The 25,623-nt window shown below is 41.5% G+C and overlaps 1 protein-coding gene and 1 non-coding gene across 11 annotated transcripts in view; one reads left to right on the top strand and one right to left on the bottom strand.

Moving 5' to 3' along the window:
* The window catches only part of PDE8A (phosphodiesterase 8A), a 154,152-nt gene that overhangs the window by 1,397 nt on the left and 127,132 nt on the right, over positions 1 to 25,623 (bottom strand). For 8 of the 10 annotated variants that reach the window (XM_072737363.1, XM_072737365.1, XM_072737367.1 and 5 more), the window contains 3 exons: positions 24,779 to 24,911; positions 22,102 to 22,269; positions 496 to 625 (listed from right to left, as the gene is read on the bottom strand). In XM_072737363.1, coding sequence (XP_072593464.1) covers positions 496 to 625; positions 22,102 to 22,269; positions 24,779 to 24,911 — 431 coding nt within the window. Of the gene's footprint in view, positions 1 to 495; positions 3,327 to 22,101; positions 22,270 to 24,778; positions 24,912 to 25,623 lie in introns of all 10 variants that reach the window. The other 2 variants (XR_011997113.1, XR_011997114.1) reach the window with 1 other exon arrangement.
* LOC112923500 (U6 spliceosomal RNA) lies at positions 16,089 to 16,195 on the top strand. Its single transcript, XR_003235686.1, has one exon. It is a non-coding gene; the product is annotated as a U6 spliceosomal RNA (small nuclear RNA).

Raw genomic sequence — 25,623 nt, 5'->3', positions numbered from 1 at the left:
GGCCATTTGAAGAAAGGGGGGGGGCAGCGGGGACTCGCATCCTGCTGCACCCCGACCCCGGGTTCACTCAGGTCCACTCTGCTTTGGCCCAGCGGCTGCCTCCCCATTGCCCAGGGAGCTGACCACTCAGAAAAGGGAGTGAATCTGTTCCTGTGTGTGTGTGTGTGTGGGGGGGGGGGGGGGGGGGTTCAGGAAGGGAGTGAGCCCCCTCTGCCCCCAGCCCTGACTGGCTCTCCTGACTCCCCAGGGGCTTCACTTCCACCCTCCTCACAGCAGGTGGGGAACAGGCTGCAGGAAGCAGATGGAGGGGGGTTGGCTGAGGCAGTGAGCAGGGAAGGGGACTGGCGGGAAGAGCACCCAGACCCCGGGTGTCCTCAGGGAAGGCTCAGTCCTTCTCAATCCTCCCCAAGAGTCTGTTCTAGAAGCAGCTGCACTATCCAGTCCCTAGCACACAGCTCCCCGTTTGCTTGAGGGCGACGCTGTAGGAGCGCTTACCGTCCCAAGCATCGAACATGTCGGTGATGAAGTAGTCGATGAAGGAGATCTGGGATTTGGGGATGCTGCAGGTGTTTCTGTCAAAAACTGGCATCACCACAGGTAAGTCCTGCCGCTTCTCCTCATCAGTCTGTAAAGCAGAAAATGCCCAAATTGAGACTCTGGGGCCTGGCTGTGCTCACAGAGCAGCCCCGGGAGCCGGTGGGGAGAAGCTGACCATCATACCAGCCAGAGATCCAGCTAGGCCACGACGAGGTGTCCCCAGGGTGGGGCGGCCTTGCACCAGGAGGGCCTGACGACGGCCCTATCCCACCCTTGTTTTCCAAACCTAGAAGCTTCTGGCTGAAGCTCCTCAGTAAGAGCCTACTTGGCCTGTGATGTGCTTGGCTGCCAGTCCCCAACCAGCCATCCTTCCACCAAAAAGGTATTTTCCAGCCCCGGCGCCGGGTCTGCAAAGGTGACAAAGAAACCCCCCCTTCCTAAAGAAGGATCTAGTGGCTGCTGCTCACCTTAGACCAATTATTTTATTTGAAAAGTTCTGAACACCCTTGAGAGCCTTGAGGTAAAACAAGAAAAACAAACCTCTGAGCTGAGCAATTTTTGTGTCTAGTCAGACTATTTCAGAACAACTTCAGGATTCCAGAGAGATTTGCCAAAAAATGAAAATAAAGATCTGGGAAAAAGGTAGGTTTATCTGAAAGAGATAAGGGAGCTAGTTTTTGTAAATCAGGTCTTGCTTTCACTGAAGTGTCCTGGAGAAAAGCGTGAGGGGAGGTCCACAGGGAGGCAGGGGCTTCCAGAGCCGGATGCCTGCCCATGAGGGTCAGAGGGTCACACAGGGGCGGGTGACCAGAGGGCGGGAGAGCAGGGTCAGGGAGGTGGCCCAAGGCTCCATCAGCAGCTCATACAGAAGGGGAGGGGGTGGGGGGGAGGTGCGGTGCTCCCACCCCCCCTGGAGGGGAGAGCCTTCCCTCTGGGGCTCCCCTGGCACCTGGGACAGACAGCATGGAGGACGCGGCAGGGCCTGTCAGGGGACGCCAGGGGTGCAGCAGGTGCTGTTGGCCGCCAGCAGTGCTGCGGAAGGGTGGGTCCGAGCGGACGAGTCCCCGGAGTGGCCGCCATCCGGCCGAGAGCCCAGGGGCTCATCGAGACCTGGAGAAAACTGCTCTCAGGGCTGGGAGCCCTCCGCACCCTGGCCACTCCTCCCCTTGGACCCATCCCGGGGGCAAGTTGAGGCCAGGAGCTGCTGCCTCTGTACCAGCCCGCTGGTGGCTGCTGTCCCTGCTGGGCCTGGGCTGCAGAGGCCCCCAACGACCACAGGCCCAGGCCCGGGAGGGGCGGCACCCCACAGCACAGGCAGGGGGCTATCCTGGGGAGGGGCAATCTCCCCCTGACGGCCGCAGGTAGCCTCGGGGAGCTGTGTTCCGGGGCGGGGGCTCTCCTGGCAGAGGCCCGCTCAGCCCAGCAGCCCCGGCTCCAGGGTCTTTTCGGTCTGTGCAGCCCTTTCCAATGTGCACAGAAGCAGCCGACTTGCTGGGGGTCAGGGAGGACCCTCATACTCCGGGTTCTCTTGGGCCCAATGTGGCAGGTGCACAGAATGTTCCGGGCCCTTGTGTTCCCTGATGAGATTATCTGTGGCCCAAGCCCCCACCTAGGACACCTGTGAGCGCTCCAGGCCGGTAGAAGCTTCCTTTCTGGGACCTGGTCCATGGGACAGCTGTCAGCACTGTGCTCCAAAGTACAACATGACAGATGTCTGGTACTCACGCCCTACTTCCACTCAGAAGGCAGAGACACCATTTCACCTTGTCTTCATGCCTACGCACTCTTGCTACCCAAGATACTCAACACAGGTGGCTGGGAGGAATGGACACCTATTATAGGGGCCCCACCTGACCAGCTGTATACAAAAGAAACTGATTTAATGGCTTTAAATGTTCCAAGCCTTCATCAGTCACCACCATGCTGGCTAAAATAACCTAATGGGAACTCTGGAAAAGAGTCAAAAGTTACAGAAAAGGCCAGTCAAGAAAAGCCACATTCAAAGGGAGCCTGAGTGGCTCAGTCAGGTGTCTGCCTTTGGCTCAGGTCATGATCCTACAGTCCTGGGATTGAGTCCCGCACTGGGCTCCCTGCTCAGTGAAGAGACTGCTTCTCCCTCTCCCTCAGCCACTCCCCCTACTCATGCTCTCTAATGTTTTTAAAAAGCCAAATTCAAAATGGTATAAAGTATCATGGCATCACCCTCGCCCCACCAGGTCCCTGGCACAATCTTGGTCGGGAAGCGGCAGCCCTGTTTCTAGCTGCTTCCCTTGAACTGGAGGGAGGAGAGCTGATCTTATTTACAAAATTCTAACCTGTCTGGTGGCTGCCCAAAGGACTGGTCTGTTTCTCCTAGCTTTGCTTTCTCATGCAAAAGCAATGGCTAGTGCTTGGGAAATTTGTGTGTAGTTGACTGACACATAGACGCCAGGGGCAAGAGATTATCGGTGGAGACCTCCAGTAGGCCGTGTGAGGCCGCAAGGACAAGCTGGGAGAAGATACAGATGTTACACATTCAAAAGCAGCAGTACATACAGTGGAAAGGAGTGGACCACACATGGGCCTAGGCAAGATGTGCAGAAACGACCTGAAGGGAACTTCAGCTTTCATGTGGGGCTAAGCCCAGGGCTTGGAGTGCCTGGCTCATTAGTGAAACTTCTCCAGCGCAGAGCAAACTGCAGACTGCAATGTGGGTTCCCCTGCCCCAGAGCGAAGACTGTGAGATGGGTTCCCCCTACTGCACCATATCCAATTTTCAACACAAAGCCGAAGAAACAGAGGAAAGCAGCCTATTAAAAAAAAAAAAAAAGGAAAATAAGCTAGCAGAAGCCATCCCTGAAGAAGCAGGCACTGGATTTATTAATGACTTTACAACAACCATCTTAAATATGCTCAAAGAGCAAAAGGAAAACATGGACAAAGGGCTAAAGGAAATCAGGAAAATGATATATGAACCAAATAAGAATAGCAACAAGAGAAATCATAAAAAGGACCCAAGCAAATTCCAGAGCTGAAAAAAAAAAAAAAAAAGATTTGAAAAATCCACTAGAGAGATTCAATAGGAAATATGAGCGGGTGGAAGAAAAAAAAACAAAACAAATCTGAAGAAAGGACATTTGTAATGATCAAGTCTGAGAAGGAGAAAGAAAAATGACAAGAGCCTAAAGGACTTACAGGACATTATCAAATGGACCAATATATGCATTATCAGAGTCCAGTCAAGATGAAAAGGAGCAGAGGCTATCTGAAGAAAGACCTAAATCTATAAAACCAAGAAACTAAATGACTCCAAATATGGTAAACCCCAAAAGAACCATATTGTGACACATTATAACCAAACTGTCAAAAGCCAAAAACAAAAAAAAAAAATCATAAAAGCAGCAAGAGAAAAGTGACTTCTTACAAGAAATTCTCTGTAGGATGCTCAGCTGATTTCTTAGGAGAAGCCTTGGAGGCTGGTAGGGAAAGAAACAATGTGAAGTGCTAAGGGACAAACCTGTCAACTGAGATTCTTTATCTAGGAAAACCGTTCTTCAAAAATGAGGGAGAAATGACAGCACTCTCAGATAAACACTAAGTGGGGAAGACTCATTAGCATTGGATCTGCCTTAAAGGAAATGCCAGAGGGAACTTGTCAGGTTGAAGTGAAAAGAAGCCAGACAGTAACTCCAAGTCATATGAAGCTGTAAAAATCTCCAGTAGAGATCATCACACAGGCAAATATAAAAAGCAATATTACTGTTACAAATTTTGATTTGTAATTCCACTTTCTACAGGATCTAAAAGACATGCAGGGGATCCCTGGGTGGCTCAGTGGTTTAGCGCCTGCCTTTGGGCTGGAGTGTGACCCTGGAGTCCCGGGATCGAGTCCCGTGTCGGGTTCCCGGCATGGAGCCTGCTTCTCCCTCCTCCTGTGTCTCTGCCTCTCTCTCTCTCTCCGTCTCTCAGGAATAAATAAATAATATCTTAAAAAAAACACAGAAGGAATCAAATGTGCCACTATAAAAATATCAAACAAAACAGCAGGCAGTAAGGGAAGAAAATGAGGGACCAAAAAAGCTTTAAGACACCAAGAAAACAAGTAAAATGGCAAAAGTAAGTCCTTCCTCATCAGTAATTATTTTAAATGTAAGTGGATTAAACTCCCCAATCAAAAGGCATAGCTGGCAGAATGGACAAAAACCCTATCGAACTATACTCTGCCTATAAAATAGTTTTTTCTTTTTTTGAAGATTTTAACAGAGCACAAGCAGGGGGAGCAGCAGAGGGAGAAGGAGAAGCAGACTCCTTGCAGAGAAGGGAGTCTGATGCAGGGCCAGATCCCAGGACCTTGGGACCATGACCTGGCCCAAAGGCAGAGGCTCAACCAATTGAGCCACCCAGGCGCCCCTACAAAAGATTTTCTATCAGATATCAAGACACAAATAGGTTAAAAGGATGGAAAAAGATATTCCATGCAAATAACCAACAGAGAGCTGAGATGGTTGTGCTATCAGACAAAATAAACTTTTAAGTCAAAAACAGGCACAGAGAAAGACATTATATATTGATAAACAGGTTAATTTACCAAGAAGATACAACTATTATAAGCTTATATAAACCAATCATCAGACTTCCAAAATACATGAAGAAAACACTGATAGAACTGGAGGGAGAAATGGACACTTCTATAACCGTTGGGAGATTTCAATACCACACTTTCAATAATGGATAAAACAGATCAATATGAGATCTGTTGAACAATAAAAACCAATGGGACCTCACAGACATTAAGAGGACCTTCATCTAACAACACTTAGGGTATGTAATTTTTCTAAAGCACAAGTGGAACATTCTCTAAGATAAAATATATGTTAGGCCACAAAACAAGTCTTAATAAACATTTTAAAGATTAGAATCATACAAAGTACTTACTCCACTTGGAATGAAACTGGAAATCAATAGAAGTAACCTGGAAAATTCACAAGTATGTGGGAATTAAACAATGCACTCTTAAACAACCAACAAGGCCAAAGAAGAAATCACAAGGAAAATTATAAAATACCTTGAGGCAAATGGAAATGAAAACATAACATCTAGAAAGTAATGGGATGAAATAAAAGTAGGCTGACAGGGAAATTTATGGCTCTAAGTACTTACATTAAAAAGAAAACTCTCAACAACCTAACTTAAAGCTAGCAGAAATAAAGAACAGACTAGAACAGAGTAAAATAGAGAATAGAAATACAGAGAAAATCAATAAAACCAAAAGTTCTCTGAAAGTTCAACACAACTAAAAAATCTTTACTAGACAGATGAGGAAAAGAGAAGGTTTGAATTATTAAAAGCAGAAGTAATAGTGGGACAAAAGAACAAAATAAAGAAAAAAGTAGGGACATTACTACCCATTTTACAGAAATAAAAGGATTATAAGGGGGTGCCATGAACAGTTGTACCTCAACAACATGGAGAACCTAGATGAAATTAACATTCTTAGAAACCTACAACCTACTAAGACTGAATTGTGAAGAAATGAGAATCTGAGTAGATCTATAACTAGTAAAGATGTTCAACTCAGTAATTAAAAACTTCCCAACAAAGAAATGCCCAGGACCAGATAGCTTCACTGGTGAATTCTACCAACCTCTTAAACAGAATTGACACCAATCCTTCTTAAACTCTTCCAAAAAAATTGAAGAGGACACTTCCTAACTCAACCTATGAGGCCAGCATTACCAATACCAAAGCTTGACAAAGACAGGACAAGAAAACCACAGATCGATATCCCTTATGAATACTGATGGAAAAATCCTCAACAAAATAGCAAACAGAATCCAGCAGCACATTAAAGGATCATGTGCTGTGACTAACTGGGATTTTAGTCCAGTAACGCGAGGATGGTTCAGCATCTAAAATCAGTTGATATGATACACCATGTTAAAACAATGAAGGAAAACAAAATACATGATCATCAAAATTGTTAAATTTTATGTGTATTTGATCACATACACACAACACACACACCCCTCTCCTGCTAAACTGCTTCCCAAAGAGGTTGTAGCGTTTTACACACCTATTACAGAATGAATCCCAGATGCTCCACAGCTTCATGAACATAGGTTGTCTTTTAAACTTCTAGCCACTCTAGTGGTTTATAGTAGTGTTTCACAGTGGTTCTAATGTGTATTTCCCTGATGACTAATGATGTTCAGCACTTTTCATAGACTTATTGACTGTTCCTACATCTCCTTTTGTGAAGTGTCCAAATATTTGGCCATGGGGCACCTGGGTGGTTCAGTTGGTTGAGCATCTGCCTTCTGCTCAGGTCATGCTCCCAGGGTCCTGGGATTAAGCCCCACATTGTGATCCCTGCTCAGTGGGAGCCTGCTTCTCCCTCTTCCTCTGCCTGCCACTCTCCCTGCTTGTGCTTATTCTCTGTTAAATAAAATCTTTAAAAAATTAGCCATTCTAAATTAGGTGGTTTATCTTTTTATTACTGAGCTATGGTTTCTTATATATCCTGAATATGGCTGTTTGTCAGACAGGATTTGTGAATATTTTCTTCCAGTGTGGCTTGTTGTGTTTAGATGAGCATAATTTCTGAATTTTGATTCTCATTTTCCAAGTTTTCTTTTTATGGTGGTGGTTTTCTGTAACTATGAAGTATGTATCCACTTCTAAATGACCAAGGATATTCTCCTATGTTTTTCTTTAAAAGCTTTATGGTTTTAGGTTTTGTATTTAGGTCTGTGATCCACTGTGAAATGATATTCCTCTGGCATGAGGTAGAAGTTGTGGTTCATTTTTTGTTGGACAGAGCTATCTAAGTATTCCAATACCACAGGCTGAAAAATTTTTCCTTTCCCCACTGATTACAGAGATGTGGTCTATTTCTGGGACCCCTATATTATTCTTTTCCATCCATGCATCTGACATCTTAATGCTAATACCATATTGGCTTGATTAAGTTCTAAAGACAAACAGTGTAAAATTTCCAACTTTTTCAAGTTTGCTTTGCTTATTGTAGGTCCTTCACCTTTCCATATAAATTTTAGAATCAGTTTGTCAATTTCTACCAAAACAACAACAAAAACCCTCTCCCAAACAAAACAACCCTGCTGGGATTTTTATTGGAATTGCATTGATATGAACATCTGGAGAAAACTACCGTAAAGATGAGCCTTTCAATCTGTAGACTTAGTATATCTCTACGTATTTTTAAGTGTTTTTTTTTTTTTTTTAGTTTCTCAGCAATATTTTGTGATTTTCAGTGTAAAGAACTAGACTTTTTATTAAATCTCTCCCTAGGGCAGCCCGGGTGGCTCAGCGGTTTAGCCCCTGCCTTCAGCCTAGCCTAGGATGTGATCCTGGAGACCCGGGATCAAGTCCCACATCAGGCTCCCTTCATGGAGCCTGCTTCTCCCTCTGCCTGTGTCTCTGCCTCTCTCTGTCTCTCATGAATAAAAAAAAGAAAAAAATCTGTTCCTAAACTTTATTGCTATGTAAATAGGATTAGGTTTTTACTTTCATTTTCCAATTGTTTTAGGCTAGTACAAAAATACTATTTATTTTTGTGTCTTAGGACGTTGCTAAATCAAATCCTTATTAAATAAGTGCTATTGTTTTGTATACTCCTTAGAGCTTTTCATATTAAAATATTGTGTCATCTGTAAATAGAAAAAATCTTGTTTTCTATTCTTTGTACCTTTTTTCTCTTGCTTGATTGCAATGCTAGGACAGCCAATACAGTATTCAATAGAGGTGGTACCTTTCCCTTGTTTCCAATCTTGAGAATGTATTCAATACTTCACCATTTTTATCAGTTGTAAGTTTTTGTAGATGCCCTTTTTAAAATAAGTTCCCTTCTATCCCTGGTTTGCTAAGTGTTTTTTTTTTTTTTTTGATGGGTGAATGTTGAGTTTTGTCAAATGCTTTTTCTGCATCTACTGAAATAATGTTTGTTCTCCTTTAATTGGGTATGGAGACTGTAATTCTTGATTTTCCTGTTGTGAAACTCACCTTACATTTTTGGGGAAAAACTCTAACTTATGAGACAGTATTTTTTCTATGTACTATTCAATCAAGTATCTCTGCATCTATGTTCATGAAAATAATGGACTGTAATTTGCTCCTGGTATTGTCTTTATCAGGTTTAGATATCAGGATAATAATGGCTTCACAAAATGAGTTGCAAAGTGTTTCCATTCCTTTTTTTTTTTTTTTTAAAGTAGGCTCCATGCCCAACGTGGGGCTTGTACTCACGACCCGGAGGATCAAGAGTCACATGCTCTACAGACTGAGACAGCCAGGCACCCTCCCTGCCTCTGCCTCTATCTTTTGATACAATTTTGTAAGACTGGTATTATTTTTGCCTTAAATGTTTGATAGAAGTCTTCAGTGAACCCATTTGGGTCAAGAATTTTGCTTTGTGGGAAGATCTCTAATAGTAAATTTTGATGAATTAATACAGGGCTTCTCATGTGGTTGTTTTATCTTGTCAGTTTGGATAAACTAGTTTTTAAGGCATTTAAGTTGTCAAATTTATTAGTGTAAAAACTCACACCTTAAAATTATCCTTTTAATATCTGTAAGCTTTATTATGACAATACCTCTTTCATTCCTAATATTGGTTATTTGTGTTTTCTTTCTCCTCTTGATTATTCCAGTTAGATAGTGGGAAATTTTGTTAATTTTCTCAACCAACTTTTGGCTGTTAATTTTTCTCCATTTCCTAATTTTCTTGCTCTTAAATAGGATTTTTTTTCTCTATGCTTTATTCTTTCTAGTTTTTTTTTTTAAGATTTTATTTATTTATTCATGAGAGACACACAGAGAGAGAGGCAGAGACATAGGGAGAGGGACAAGTAGGCTCCATGTAGGGAGCCCGATGCAGGACTCGATCTGGAGACTCCAGGATCACGCCCTGGGCTGAAGGCAGACGCTCAACTGCTGAGCCACCCAGGTGTCCCTCCTTTCTAGTTTCTTTTCCTTTTTTTTTTTTTTTTTTTAAAGATTTACTTATTTATTTATGATATATAGAGAGAGATAGGCAGAGACACAGGCAGAGGGAGAAGCAGGCTCCATGCTGGGAGCCCCACACGGGACTCAATCCCGGGACTCCAAGATTGCGCCCTGGGCCAAAGGCAGGCACCAAACCGCTGAGCCACCAGGGATCCCCCTCCTTTCTAGTTTCTTAAAGTAAAACCTAAGTCATTAACTTTTCTTATTTTCATTTTATTTTTTTCATCCTTGTAACTGTACTCTTTAATCCCCACTCACCTCCCCTCTGCTCACCATCAGTTTGTTCTCTATTCTTAAGTGTCTGTTTCTTAGTTTGTCTCTTTTTTCCCTCTGCTCATTTGTTTTGTTTTTAAAATTCCACATATGAGTGAGATCATATGTATCTGTCTTTCTCTGACTGGCTTATTTTATTCAGCACTATACTATTTAGTTGTTTGGTTTTTGTTTTTGTTTTTGTTTTTTTTTAAGATTTTGTTTATGTATTCATGAGAGAGAGAGAGAGGCAGAGACAGAGGGAGAAGCAGGCTCCATGCAGGGAGCCTGACATGGGACTTGATCCCGGATGTCTGGGATTAGGCCCTGGGCTGAAGGCGGCGCTAAACCGCTGAGCCACCCGGGCTGCCCCTATTTAGTTCTTTCCATGTTGTTGCAAATGGCAAGATTTCATTTTTTTTTAAAGATTTTATTTATTTATTCATGAGAGACACACAGAGAGAGGCAGAGACACAGGCAGAGGGAGAAGCAGGATCCATGCAGGGAGCCTGACATGGGACTCGATCCCAGGTCTCCAGGATCACACCCTGGGCTGAAGGCAGCGCTAAACCGCTGAGCCACGTGGGCTACCCGATTTCATTTTTTATAGCTGAATAATATCCCATTGTATGTATGTACCCCATCTCCTTTATCCATTCATCTACTGAGGGACACCTGGGGTACTTCCACAGTTTGGCTATTTGTAGACAATCCTGCTATAAACATAGGGTGCATGTGTCCTTTTAAATTAGTGTTTTTGTATTTTATGGATAAATATCCAATAGTGCAATACTTGGATCACAGGGTAGTTCTATTTTTCTTTTTTAGAGGAACCTCCGTATTTTTTTCCATAGTGGTCACAACGGTTTGCATTCTCACCAACAGGGCAGGAGGGTTCCTTTTTCTCCACATCCTCACCAACGCTTGTTTTTGTGTTTTTGACTTTAGTCATTCTGACAGGTGGTAAGATGATACCTCATTGTCGGTTGGATTTGCAATTCCCTGATGATGAGTGATATTGAATATCTTTTCATGTACCTGTTGGTCATCTGTATGTCATCTCTGGAGAAATGTTTGTGTCTTCTGCTCATTTTTAAATTACACTATTTGTTGTTTGGGGTACTGAGTTGTATCAGATTCTTATATATTTTGGATACTAACCCTTTATCAGACATGCCATTTGCAAATATCTTCTTTAATTCTGTAGGTTGCCTTTTAATTTTACTGATTGTTTCCTTTGCTGTGCAGAAACTTTTTAATTTAATGTAGCCCCAATAGTTTATTTCCCTAGCCTCAGGAAACATACCTAGAAAAATGTTTCTATGGATGACTATTGATGATGTCAGAAGGATTACTAACATGTGCTCTCTTCAAGGATTTTTAGAGTTTCGGGTCTTTAATTCATTTTGAGTTGATTTTTGTGTATAGTGAAAGAAAGTGTTCAGTTTCATTCTTTGGCATGTGGCTGTCTAATTTCCCCAACACCATTTGTTGAAGAGACTTTTTCTCATTGTATTTTCATTCCTCCTTTGTTGGAGATTAACTGAACATACAATTGTGGGTTTATTTCTAGGTTTTCTGCTCTATTCTACTGATCTATGTGTCATTTTTATTCCAACACCATACTGTTTTAATACTATCACTTTATAATTGAAATCTGGAATCATGACACCTCTAGTTCTTCCTTTTTCAAGATTGCTTTGGCTATTCAGGATCTTCTTTCATCCCATACAGATTTTAGGATTGTTTGTTCTGTGAAAAATGCTGTTGATATTTTGATAGAGACTGCATTAAATCTGTAGATTGCCTTGGGTAGTATAGACATTTTAACAATATTTGTTCTTCTAGTCCATGAGCACGGAATGACTTTCCATTTCTTTGTGTTGTCTTGAATTTCTTTCACTAGTGTTTTATAGTATTCAGAGTATATTAACTGACAGGTCCTTCACCTCTTTGGTTAAGTTTACTCCTAGATATGGTTTTTGATGCAATTCTAAGTGGGACTGTTTTATTATCTGAACCAGGGATTATTCAGAAGTGGACTGTTCAATTTCCAAATACTTGGCATTTATCTAGTTACATTTATCTAGATACGTTACTGAGTTCTGATTTGATTCCACTGTGGCTACAGAATATATTCTGTATGATTTCAGGTCTTGTAAATTTGCTGAATAATTTCGGTATCCCCAGCATATGATGTACTTAATATATATTCTACTCACTTAGGGTGTAGTATTTTATGAATATTTAACTAAGGTAAGGTGACTGAAATAACAGTAAAAACAGATAATCCAGACACTATCAATCTGGATGTTCTCTCAATTACTGAAAGTGTTAAAATATCCAAATGCGACTACAGAATTGTCTACTTCTCTGTCAATTTTGCTTCATTTATTTTGAAGTTCTGTTATTAGGTGCATATACATTTATGGTTATTATGTTTTCCTATAGAATTGACCCTTTATCATTTTGAAGTGTCCAGTTTATCTCTGGTAATATTTTCTTTTTTTTTCTGGTAATATTTTCTATCTTGATATCTATTGTTTGAGATTAATATAGCCACAAGTATGTTATGTTTACAACTTGCATGATCACTTTTTCCATCCATTTCTGTCTTTGCATGAATCTGTTCCCTTTATTTTAAATGTCTTTTGTATACTGAATGTAGTTGGCTTTATTTTTTTAAAGATTTTATTTTTATTTATTTATTCATGAGAGAGACACAGAGAAGCAGAGACACAGGAAGAGGGAGAAGCAGGCTCCCTGCAGGGAGCCTGATGCAGGACTTGATCCCGGGGTCCCAGGATTACGCCCTGAGCCAAAGGCAGATGCTCAACAGCTGAGCCACCTGGGCATCCCTGTTTCTTTTTAAAATTGAGGTATAATCGATATACAACATGATTCTGTACTTGTATATACTGCAAAATGCTCACCAAAATAGAACTAGTAATCTGTTGTATCTACGAGCTTTTTTTTTTTTTTTTTTTTAAGATTTTAGTTATTTATTCATGAGAGACAGAGAGAAAGAGGCAGAGACACAGGCAGAGGGAGACACAGGCTCCATGTAGGGAGCCTGACGTGGGACTTGATTGCGGGTCTCCAGGATCACACCCTGGGCTGAAGGTGGCATTAAACTGCTGAGCCATCCGGGCTGCTGCTATGAGCTTTGTTTTTAAGATTCCAAATGTGAGATCATACAGTACTTGTCTTTCTCTGGTTTATTTTCACTTAGCATAATGCTCTCTCAAGTTCCATCCATGTTATCGTAAGTGCCAAGATTTCATTCTTTAAGGTTGAGTAATATTCCACTGTATACAGATACCATGTCTTTTTTACCCATTCATCCATTTATTTACACAGGTTATTTCCATATCTTGGCTACTGTAAGCAGTGCTGCAGGGACCCTGGGGATGGATATGTCTTTTCGAGTTAGCGTTTCATTTTCTTCAAATAAATACTCAGAAGTTAAATAGCTTGACCATATGATGTTTCTTATTTTCAGAGTAATCTCCACAGTGTTTTCTCGTGGCTGCACCAATTTACATTCTTCTCAACAATAAGGCTTGTGATTTTCTTTTTGTTAACAGTCATTCTGACAGGTGTAAGGTAATATCTCCTTGGGTTTTGGTACTTTTCATCCCATCCTGAGGATTCAAGTTTGTATCTTGTTATTCTTTCCTTTCAGCTTTAAAAACGTCCTTTAGCATGTCTTCTATTGCAGGTTTACTGGTGATGAACTGTTAGCTTTTCCTTATTTGACAATGTGCTTATTTCCCCCTCATTCTTGAAGGATATTTTCATTGGATACAGAATTCTGGGTTGACAGTTGTGTCCTAACAGCAAGTTAAAGATGTTATTCCAGTGTCTTCTGGCCTTTGTATTTTCTTTTTGTTCTTAAAAAATTCAAGTATAAATAATGTAGTGTAATATTCCTTTCAGGTGCAGTCTGGTGATTCAACAGTTCTGTATACTAGTAAGTGCTCATCATGAGAAATATACTTTTTTTTTTTTTTTAAGATTTGTTCATGAGAGAGAGAGAGAGAGAGAGAGAGAGAGAGAGAAAGAGAAACAGGCAGAGACACAGGCAGAGAGAGAAGCAGGTTCCTTGCAGGGAACCTGATGTGGGACTCGATCCCCAGACCCAGATCACTCCCTGAGCCAAAGGCAGACACTCAACCACTGAGCCATCCAGGCATCCTGAGAAATATACTCTTAATTCCTTTTATCTATTTCACCCATCCTCCCTCCCACCTCCCCTCTGGTAACCATATTTGTTCTATAAAGTCTTTTTTTTTTTTTTCACTTAGATTTCACATAGGAGTGGAATCATACTGGTATTTATCTTTCTCTGACTTATTTTACTCAGCATTATGCTCTCTAGCTCCATGTTGCAAATGGCAAGATCTCATTCTTTAAGGCTGAGTAATATTCCATTTTATACATATATACTACTACCTTATCCATTCATCTATTTATGAACACCTCAGTTGCTTCCATATTTTGATTATTGTAAATGATGCTACAATAAACACAGAGGCACATATAACTTTTCAAATTAGTGTTTTCCTATTTCTTGGGTAAATACCCAGTAGTGGAATTGCTGGATCATGTAGTAATTCTATTTTTCATTTTTTGAGGAACCTCCATATCATTTTCTACAGTAGCTGCATCAGTTGGCATTCCCACCAACAGTGCACAAGGGTTCCTTTTTCTCCATATCTTCACCAACACTTGTCATGTTATTTTAGCCATTCTGACAGGTGTGAGATGACATCTCATTGTAGTCTTGATTTGCATTTCCCTAATGAGGAGTCCTGCTGATAATCTTTTCATGTGCCTGTGGGCCATCTCTGTCTTCTTTGGAGAAATAATTCATTCATGTCTTCTGCCCATTTTTAAAATGGTTTTTCTTTTTCTTTCTTTTAAAGATCTTTAAAAATTTATTTATTTATGAAAGACACAGAGAGAGGCAGAGACACCGGTAGAGGGAGAAGCAGGCTCCATGCAGGGAGCCCGACATGGGACTTGATCCCAGGACTCCAGGATTAGGCCCTGGGCCGAAGGTAGGCACTAAACCCCTGAGCCACCCAAGCGTCCAGGGATTTTTTTTTTCTTTCTGGGTTTTTTTTTTTTTTTTTTTTTTGGTATTGAGCTATACAAGTTCTTTATATATTTTGGATATTAACCCTTTATGGGAGGTCATTGCAAGTATTTTCTCCCATTCCACAGGTTATCTTTTATTGTTTGCTGTGCAAAAGATTGATTGATTGATTTCAAACCGTTTTATTATGGGACTTTGGGGTAAAGGTGGGAGGGGAGGAGGGCAGGAAGATCCGACGTCCTCGGCCCAGTCGGAACCTCACCGGTCCCGCATCACAATCCACAAAAAAGGTGTGCAGAATCTTTTAATTTTGAAGTCCCAATAATATATTTTGCTTTTGTTTCATAGGAGATATACCTAGAAAAATATTGTTATAGCTGATGTCAGAGAAATTACTGCCTATATTCTCTTCTAGGATTTTAATGGTTTTAACTCTCACATTTAAGTCTTTTTTTTTTTTTAAGATTTTATTTATTTATTCATGAGAGACAGAGAGAGAGGCAGAGACACAGAGACACAGGCAGAGGGAGAAGCAGGCTCCATGCAGTGAGCCTGATGTGGGACTCGATCCCGGGTCTCCAGGATCACACCCTGGGCTGAAGGCAGCGCTAAACTGCTGAGCCACCGGGGCTGCCCCATTTAGGTCTTTAATACATTTTGAGTTTACTTTTCTGTATAGTTAAGAAACAGCCCAATTTCATTCTTTTCCATGTAGCTGTCCTATTTTCCCATCACCAACTGTTGAAGAGACTGTCTTTTTCCTATTGCATATTCTTGCCTCCTTTGTTAAAGATTAATTGACCATAGAATGGTGGCTTTATTTCTGAGTTCTCCTGTTCTGTTGATCTATGTCTGTTTTTGTCCCAGTATTATACTGTTTTGATTACTTTAGCTTTGTAGTGTATCTTGAAATCTGGGATTGTGCAGTATCTCCCAGTTTTGTTGTTCTTTTTCAAGACTGCTCTGGCTATTCAGGGTCTTTTGTAGTTCCATACAAATTGTAGGCTTATTTGTCCTACTTCTGTGAGAAATACTGTTGGCATTTTGATGGGGGTTGTGTTAAGTCTGTAGATTGCTTTGGGGAGCATGGACATTTTAACAATATTCTCTAAACCCAGGAGCATGGAGTATTTTTCCATTTGTGTTATCTTCAATTTCCTTCATCAGTGTTCTACAGCTTTCAGAATACACGTTTATCATGCTAACTTCGGTAGCACATATACTAAAATTGGAACCATATAGAGAAGATTAGCATGGCCCCTGCACAATGATGACAGGATACACATTTATCATCTCCCTGGTTAAGTTTATTCCCAGGTATTTTATTACTTTTGGTGCAACTATAAATAGGATTTTCTTTTTCTGCTACTTTATTATTAGTGTATAGAATTGCACTGGATCTCTGTACAATAATTTTGTATTCTGTAACCTTACTGAATTCATTTATCAGGTATAGTTTCTTGATGGAGTCTTTAGGGTTTTCTTTATATAGTATATATCATGTCATTTACAAATAAAGTTTTACTTCTTTCTTACAGATTTGGATGCTTTTCTTTCTTTTTCTTGTCTGACTGCTGTGGCTGGGACTTCTGGTACTATGTTGAATTAAAGCGGTTAGAGTGGGCATCCTTGTTTTGTTACTGATCTTGGGGAAAAGCTTTTAGTTTTTCACTACTTAGTAGAAGTTAACTGTGGTTTTTTTTTTTTTTTTTTTTTTTTTTTTTTTTAAGATTTACTTCTTTATCTGAGAGCAAGTGAGCACAAGTAGGAGGGGCAGAGGGAGAGAGAATCTCAAGGAGACTCTGCACTGAGCACAGAGCCCCAATGTAGGGCTTGATCTTACAACTCTGAGATCATGATCTAAGCTGCAACCAAGAGTTGGCACTCTGTACCAACTACATCATCCAGGCACCCCAGCTGTGGGCTTTTCATATATGGCCTTTATTTTGTTGAGGTTTATTCCCCCTAAACCTACTTTGTAGAGGGCTTTTTTTTAAAAAAAGATTTTATTTATTTATCCATGAGAGACACACAGAGAGAGGCAGAGACACAGGCAGAGGGAGAAGCAGGCTCCATGCAGGGAGCCTGACATGGGACTAGATCTCGGGTCTCCAGGATCACACCCCTGGGCCGAAGGTGGCGCTAAACCACTGCACCACCTGGGCTGCCCTGTAGAGGGTTTTTAATCATGAATGGATGTCCTATTCTGTCAGATGCTTTTCCTGCATGATTGAAATGATCATATGGCTTTTATACTTTCTCTCGTTGACATGATATATCATATTAATTGATTTGCAAATACTGAACCACCCTTGCATCTCAGGAATGAATCCCCCATGATGGTGGTGAATGAATTTTTTAATATATTGTTATTTAGATTTGGTTTGCTAATACTTTGTTGAGGGTTTTGCCTCTATGTTCACTGAGATATCAGCCTGTAGTTTTCTTTTATTTTGTAGTGTCTTGATCTAGTTCTGGTATCAGGGTAATGCTGGCCTCCTAGAATGAATTGCTCTCCTTCCTCTTCAATTTTTTGGAATAGTTTGGGAAGAGGAGCTGTTCACTCTTCTTGAAATGTTTGGCAGAATTCACCTATGAAGCTGTCTGGACCTGGACTTCTGTTTGGAATTTTGTGACTATTGATTCAATTTCATTGCAGGCAATCAGTCTGTTAAAATTTTCTATTTTTCTTGGTTCCATTTTGGGAGGTTATATGTATCCAGGAATTTATTTTTTCTAGATTGTTCAATTTGTTGACATATAATTTTTCATAATATTCTCATAATGCTTTATATTGCTGTGGTGGTGTTTCTCTTTCTGATTTTGAGCCCCCCCCCCCCCCCCCCCCCCGCCCCTTTTAACTGAGTCTGGCTAAAGGTTTAGCAATTTTGTTGATCTTTTCAAAGAACCAGCTCCTGGTTTCATTGATTGGTTTTATTGGTTTTTGTTTTGATTTTATTTCTGCTCCAATCTTTACTATTTCCTTCCTTCTGCTGGTTTTGGGTTTTGCTTTTTCTTCTTTTTCTTGCTCCTTTAGGTGTAAGGTTAGGTTGAGCTTTTTCTTGGTTCTTAAGGGAGGCCTGTATTGCTATAAACTTCACTCCTAAAACAGCTTTTGGTGCATCCCAAATTTTGGACCATTGTGTTTTCATTTTCATTTGTCTCCATGCATTTTTAAAAATTTCCTCTTTGATCTTGGTTGACCCATTCATTGTTTAGTAACATGTTTTTTAACCTCCATGTATTTGTGTTCTTTTCCAGATCTTCTTCTGTGATTTCTAGTGTCACAGCTTTGTGGTTGGAAAAAGATGCATAGCATTACTTCAATTTTTTGAGGTTTTTTTGCCCAATATGTGCTTTTTTTCTGGAGAATGTTCCATGTGCACTTAATATATTCAGAACATTCCATCCTAAAACATATATCTGTTAGATTCACCGGGTCTAATGTGTCATTCATAGCCATTGTTTTGTTAATTTTCTGTTTGGATGATCTATCCATTGATGTTAAAGTCCCCTACTGTTATTGTATTACTATTGATTACCACCATTTGTTATTAGCTGCCTTATGTGTGCCCATGTTTGGTGCACAAGTATTTATAATGGTTATATCTTGTTGGATTGTTTCCTTTATGATTATATACTGTCCTCCTTTGTTTCTTGTTATAATCTTTTGTTTTAAAGTCTATTTTGTCTTACACAAGTACTGCTACCCTGGCTTTTTTTTCACACCTATTTGTATGATAAATGCTTTTCTGCCCCTTCACTTTCAGTCTGCATGTATTTTTAGGTCTGAAATGAGTTTTTTGTTGGCAGCAAGATGGGTTTTGTTTTTGGATCTAGCCCATCCACCCTAGGTTTTCTCATTGTCTAGTCCATTTACATTCAAAATTATTGATGGGTACATATTCACTGCCACTGTGTTACTTATCTTATGGTGGTTTTTTGATTCTTCTCTGTTCCCTTCTTCCTTTGCTCCCTTCTCTAACCATTAGTTGGCTTTGTTTGGTGAGATACTTGGATTCCTTTCTCTTTACTTTTTGCTTATTGGCAGTTTTTGATTTGTGGTTACCATTAGGTTACATATAACACCTTATGCATATAGCAGTCTATATTAAGTTGATGGTCACTTAAGTTTGAACCTCTTCTGGGACGCCTGGGTGGCTTTTGCCTTTGGCTCAGGGCATGATCCTGGAGTCCTGGGATCGAGTCCCACATCGGGCTCCCTGCATGGAGTCTGCTTCTCCCTCTGCCTCTGTCTCTTGTGAATAAATAAATAAAATCTTAAAGTTTGAACCTCTTCTAAAAGCACTAAATTTTTATTACTTTCTTCCCCACACTTTAGGTATATGGTGTTATATTTTACATCCTTTTGTGAATCCACTGATAGATTTTTATAGATATATTTAATGTTATTGCTTTTGTGCTTCCTACATTTCTTACTCCTGCTATGGTCTTTCCTTTCAAAGAATTCTCTTTCATGTTTCTTGTAGGGCTGCTTGAGTGGTGATGAATTCTTTTGGCCTACAAAGTTTCTGTTGAAAAATCAGCTGTTAACCTTATGGGGTTTCCCTTTTATGTAACTATTTTATTTTATTTTGCTGCTTTAAAAATGCTCTAAAGATTACTATTTTTTTTGCCACTTTAATTACTATGTGTCTTGGAATAGGCATCCTTTGATTGATTTTGTTGGGGCCTCTCTGTGTCTCCTGGATCTGGATTTCTGTTTCCTTCCCCAGATTCAAGCAGTTTTCTGCTATTTCTTCAAACAAATTTTCTACCCCCTTTTCTTTCTCTCCCTCTTCTAAGGTCCCTATAATGAAATGTTATACTTGATGGTGTCACTGAGTTCCTTCAATCTATTCTCAGTAGTCTTTTTTTCTTTCTTGTGTTCAGCTTGATTGCTTTCCATTACTGTCTTCCTTCCTGTTTATTCCTGTTAGTGTATTTTATTTATTTTTAAAATTATTTTATTTTTTAAAGATTTTTTTTTTTACTCATGAGACAGAAGCAGGCTCCATGCAGGGAGCCCAATGTGGAACTCGATCCTGGGACTCCAGGATCACGCCTTGGGCTGAAGGCAGACACTAAACCACCCAGGGATCCCCCGGTAGTGTACTTTAAATTTTAGTTACTGAGTTCTTTATCTCTGACTGGTTCTTTGTTTTCTATCTCACTGAGGTCTCCCTGAGTTAGTTCCCTAGTTAGCATTTTTATCACCATTATTTTAACTTCTCCATGGAGCATGTTATCTTTGTTCTACTTAGATCTCCTGTGCTTCTGTCTTGTTCCTTCATTTGGGACATGCTCCTGTCTCCACATTTTTTATCTCTCTGTTTGGAAATTCAGCTAAAAGTAATGGCCTTATGAAGAAGAGGTCCTGTAGTACCCTGCAGTGCAGTGTCCCCTGTTCACCAGAACCTGGTACTTCAGGGGTATCTCCTCTGTGTGTTGCTGGGCTATGTTTGTCTTCAGTCCAGTTGTCTGAAATGGCTATCTCTGCCTATTATGGGTAGGTTTGGTCCCTACGTTGTTAGTGGGCCTGTCTTGTGCTATAGTTGAACTGGTATGTATGGTTTTCTTACCCTCTCCCTGGTGCAGGAGTCCCTTTGGGATGGTGCTGACCCATATCCAGGTTGTTTGCACACTGCTATGCTCATGGCACTGATTTGGATGGACTCCTGCTAAAGGCATTTTGAAGGGGGCAGGGGTACTGGAGAATGCAGGGGCAAGGTGTTAGCAAGATTTGTGCCTGGTCTGCTGTAGGTGGGGACTGGAGCCACTCTGGAAAACTTCTGGTGAGGCCGGTTGGGAGGGGTCAGGTCCACAGATGAGTGTGGAAACAGGGTGGGGTCTGCATAAGTCTGCTGGGGGAGGAGATCTGGAACCAAGACAGGCCAGAGGTGGTATATCCACAGAACGTGGGACTGGGGCCTCCTATCAGCAAGTTAGGTAGTATTCCAGTCATGCTGATCTCACAGGTGTCCAGTGTATCCAGGCTGAGGAGTGGGGGAAGGAAATTGTACCCAGCAGCTCTTGGTTATGGAGAAGTTTCCAAAGATCCCTCCCCTTCCACCACTGGCTCTGAGATTAGTTAAAAAAAAAAAAAAAAAAAAAAGCTCCTTCCAAACTGCTATTTCTACACTATAGGTCAGTGGAACTGTTCTGTTGTTTCTAAGGGTGGGAGCTCAGTTTCCTGTGGTGGTCTGCCTGCCTCAGAGCTGAGCCCGCTGAGTTACAAAAAAATTTTTTTAAAGCTTTATTTATTCACTTGTGAGAGAATGGGTGAGCATGGGGTTGGTGGGGTATATGGTGAGGAGGGAGAAACCGAAGCAGACTCCTTGCTGAGTGTGGAGCCTGACATGGGGCTTGATCCCACAACCCTGAGAAAACCAAGAATCAGGTCATAAGCCCTATTGATTTTAAGAACTTGAGAAGTTAAACCTCTTTGTTTTACAAAGCCAGATGTTACGGAGATTTGTCTTCCTGGTGGAGAGTTTGCCCCCTCCCCTCTCTGTGCCTGCAGTATCCTCCCTACTGTGGATGGTCCTACAGGTCAGTTAGGCTCCTTCATGGTGTCTATGCCCTTCCTATCCTCTTGGATACAGCCACACTCTCTACATTCAGCTGTGTAGAGTCTTTTCTGACAGTCTTTAGGTCATTTATACTGCTGTGGGTATTATCTAGGTGTATCCATGGATAAGGTATGCCTAAGATTCTCCTATTTCCCCATTTTCTGCAGAAGTCCTTCTTCTCTGGCTTTCATAGTTTGACATGCAGTCAGAAGAATGAGAATCGCTGTTCTAAGTCGCGTTTCATTTTTTTCTGGAAGGCTTGGAGCTGCTTGACCATGACTGAGCATGGATGAGGGTGTGTTGTGTTTCTTGAATCTGTATGTATATGCTTTCAGTAAATTTGTAAAACTTTTAGCCATTGTATTTTCTAATTTTTTTTTCTGTCCCACAATAATTTTTTCTACCCGGAGAGAATATGAAGGGCAGACTACAATGTAAAATACTGTTGGGAGAAAACTGTTAACCCCAGATTCTACAGCCAGTGAAGATATTTCTATAAGAAGGCAAATACATTTTCAGATAAGGGAAAACTAATCAAATTCATTACCAGTAAGCCTGTGATATGAGTGTTAAGCCCCTTACCTCTAATGGTCTTACTGTATTTCTCTCTCTTAAGGAGCCTAAGAGGCTGTATCTCACCTGAGAAAAGTATTCTTCTGAGATGCGTGCGGCCCACTCAATGCACTGCTCTAGGGGTCGGCAGGGATTGGACACATCCGCACATTTAATCAGCATCCGTTTAATCAGAGTCCGGTTCTCTGGACTTCTAAGCATAGTGTTTATGGCTTCTTCATCTCTATTCACTTCCTAAAACAGAAGACAAGTTCAAAGCAATCAAAGTGGGTTTTCTGGTACCAAGCCCTGTCTTCTAGGTGTGGCTCCACTGTACACTTAGTAAAGCATTGACCAAGGCCTACAAGTGAAGCAGTTCACAGAACAGTGAGGAGGATAATCTGAGCATTGAGCTCAGCTCCTCACTTGACAAAAAAAACCAAGGCTCGGTGAGATTCCAGCAGGACTTAAGAGTAGAGGGTAGCACTGGAGACTGGTTTTTGTGCCCCCTCCCCTTCTTGGCTCTTCTCTTCTTCCCATTCCAGATATTGCTCAGCAGTTGCTTTTTCTTTGTTCTATCTCTACTGCTCTCCCTTGGGACATGAGCAGTATCTTTTATAAAAAAAGGTTTCTCTGCCCTTCCCTCAAAAGGAATTGTGTGGTGCACCAGGCTCTTTGGTTTGCACAGCCCAATCCAGTCCCATGATAGATATGATCTTGAGAATTAGCTGGCAGTGTACCTGGATTTGTCAGATAGTGTTACTTCTTACTTCCTTAATAGTCATTCTCTTTTGATCTTCACTCACAAAAAGATTTGTGGTAGGCATGAAAAGCAGTATCATCTACTACTATATTTTATAGATGAGGACATTGGGACTTGTTCAGAGCCACCCAGATGAGCCAGAATAAGAACTTCAGATTTACCTTTAGTCCTGGGTTTGCTCTGTTCATAGTACCACATGCTGTCCTGTTTAAAGGCATGCCATTGGTATGGGTTCTCCACACGTGGTATAACAGACCTGGTGGTTACAAGCCCTCTGAAGCAAATTCAGGTTGGAAGAGGGAGTATCAGGGCAAAGAGCACCGCCAGAGACAGCAATAAGCTGGTCTCCTCATGCTTTCCAAAGAAGGGTCATGTGATTTCAATGAGTAATCACAATAGTCTAAAAAGGCCTGATGGTCTCATCTCAGTGGGGACAGATATGCCATCAAGACGGGCACATGCCCATCCAGAGCCCAGGCTGTCAAATTTCCCACCACCTATAAGCTCTGTGTTGACTCTCCTCTTGTCAGCTGTGACTATGGTTCAGTCCTGCCAACTGTAAACCACTTTCTTTCATATTACTTTGTCTGTCATCTGACTGGCTCAACAGATTGATTTCCAGTCTCAGAAGTAACCCAAGTACTAACAGATGAGATAGAACAGAATACTCAGTTGAGTCCGGTACCTGCTCAGACTTGATGAAAGAAACCAAGCCTGCAGAGTTGGCTAGGAACGGTGGCCTAGGTGACATCCCACCCAGGATGGCAGGAGCCACTAAAAAAGGTTGGTGTGGGTACTCCACAATGGAAGTCCTTGGAAAGGAAGTAAAGTCAGAAGCAGGCTGACAAACTGGGAGAACAGGGGTGGATGAAGGAAGCAGAGTTCTCAACAGACTTCAAATTGGGTTGAAGAGGAACACACATGAAGGGGTAATAAGCTAGAAGGCCAGGGACAACGGCTATGACCGGATGAGTTGTACATGTCAAGTGGGGTTAGAATTCAAGGAATGGTGATCCTAGCCTCATAGGATAAACCATCTCTGTGCTTGATAAAGACTCTCAGGATGGTGATAGGAGTAGGGGGAGGAGGGCCATGGAAAAAGATTGTGAGCTGGTGCCAAGATGTTCAGTGTATATGGGATAGGTGGTAGGGCCTCAAAGGAAGAGGGTTCATGAAAATATATGCTATAGGTGCTGATCTCACGCTGATCTAGTATAATAGGTACCTTTTACTCAGTGCCTACTTTGCCCTATGCCCATTAGTCCTATGCCTCAGCTTTATTCTGTTCATTTTACAGACAAGGAAATGGCAAAACAAAACTGGGATGAGAACTCAGATCTGTCTGCTTCTTGAGTTGTGGTCTCCTGCTGGGCAGTTGTGGACTCCAGGCCTCAAATCCAGAAATGTACAACAATGTCACCCTTGGGACCAAAACACAGGGTCCTTCTCAACCCCCGACCCTACCGTGACAGAGACCAGCAGGGGAGAGTGGCTGCTGCCACAGCATGTACATAGTGGGGAGTGTTGTGGGGGGAGACCTCAAGGGCTCCAACTGACCCCCCAGAATGCCCAAGGAGAGGGGTTGGGGGGAATATGAGAACAGGCACAGGAATGGATCACCTGCCTGAAGTTAGTTTTAGCTTCCACATCTACTTTTGGAGGTCTAATTTTTTCCTGACAAGTCTGTATACTTTAAATAATTTTTCAACCAGGGATTCCTGGGTGGCTCAGTGGTTGGGTGTCTGCCTTCAGCTCAGGCAGTGATCCTGGGGTTCTGGGATTGAGTCCCACATCGGGCTCCCTGAAGGGAGCCTGCTTCTCTTTCTGCCTGTGTCTCTGCCTCTCTCATGAATAAACAGTTTTTCAACCAATGGAAATTAAATCCAAGGAACCTCCTGGGGAACTTTTCTCCAGCTCATTATGTCTTACCCTCTGTGTCTCCACAACACACAGGGATAAGGGCCTCAAATACAGGTTCTCTTTGCACTCAGTTTCCCTTACCCCATTTACTTCGAGGGCTGCCAGGGGCTTGTTGATGCTGTTGACAAATTTGTTGACATGCTCGAAGTGCTTTGTCATTTCTGTGGCTAAGACCATGTCGATGATACCCTGGCGCAGCGTCCGATAGTCATTCCTGTTTCAGATGACAAACGAGAAGTTGCTATGGAGGATTCATCCAGACCAGACAGATACTCCTGAAAACAATCTGTTGGCTAGGATAGCATCCACTGGACCTAAATTCTAATGTCAGTGCAAGTCACAGGGCATACTTTAAAACAAGATTATTAGCAAGGGAAAACTGAATAGAAGTTAAAATCAGGAAGCTTATGGGCAAGACTTTACAGGTGCAACACTCATCATTCTGTAGCAGAAGACACCTAGTTCTTAGCATAAGAGAACATGGTAGGAGTGAACAAAGGCAGAGATCTGTGGTTATGAAGAATGTACCCCCTCTATAGAGGAACCTTAAGATCCAACAATTTCAGTGCCCAGAAACTTCAAGACAGCTGAGAAACTCACAGGGGATACTTGCCTACCTCTTCCTTCCAGCCCTTGTTTTTATTCAATCATTTTGTAAAATTTATCTCTATTCAACCTCTTTTTTCCAGTCACCCCACTGCTTCCCCTGGACACACCCAGGTTATCAGGGTCTTGTGTATCTGTCCAGAGCTAACTGATGTATATATACCAGCAACTATGAATAAAACCTAGTGAAATTCTAGAACTGTGCAAAAGGGAGTTTTGTAACAGGAATCTCCTTTTTAAAAAATCTCCTCTAAAATGTTCCTTATGAATCAAAATTATCTTCTTCCACCTGATATTTATGAGGTCCCTCCCCTGGACCA

The sequence above is a fragment of the Vulpes vulpes genome, chromosome 14 (assembly GCF_048418805.1).
Source record: "Vulpes vulpes isolate BD-2025 chromosome 14, VulVul3, whole genome shotgun sequence".
NCBI lineage: Eukaryota > Metazoa > Chordata > Mammalia > Carnivora > Canidae > Vulpes > Vulpes vulpes.
Note: the sequence above shows the minus strand (reverse complement) of the source record. Positions and strands in the feature narration are given on the sequence as shown.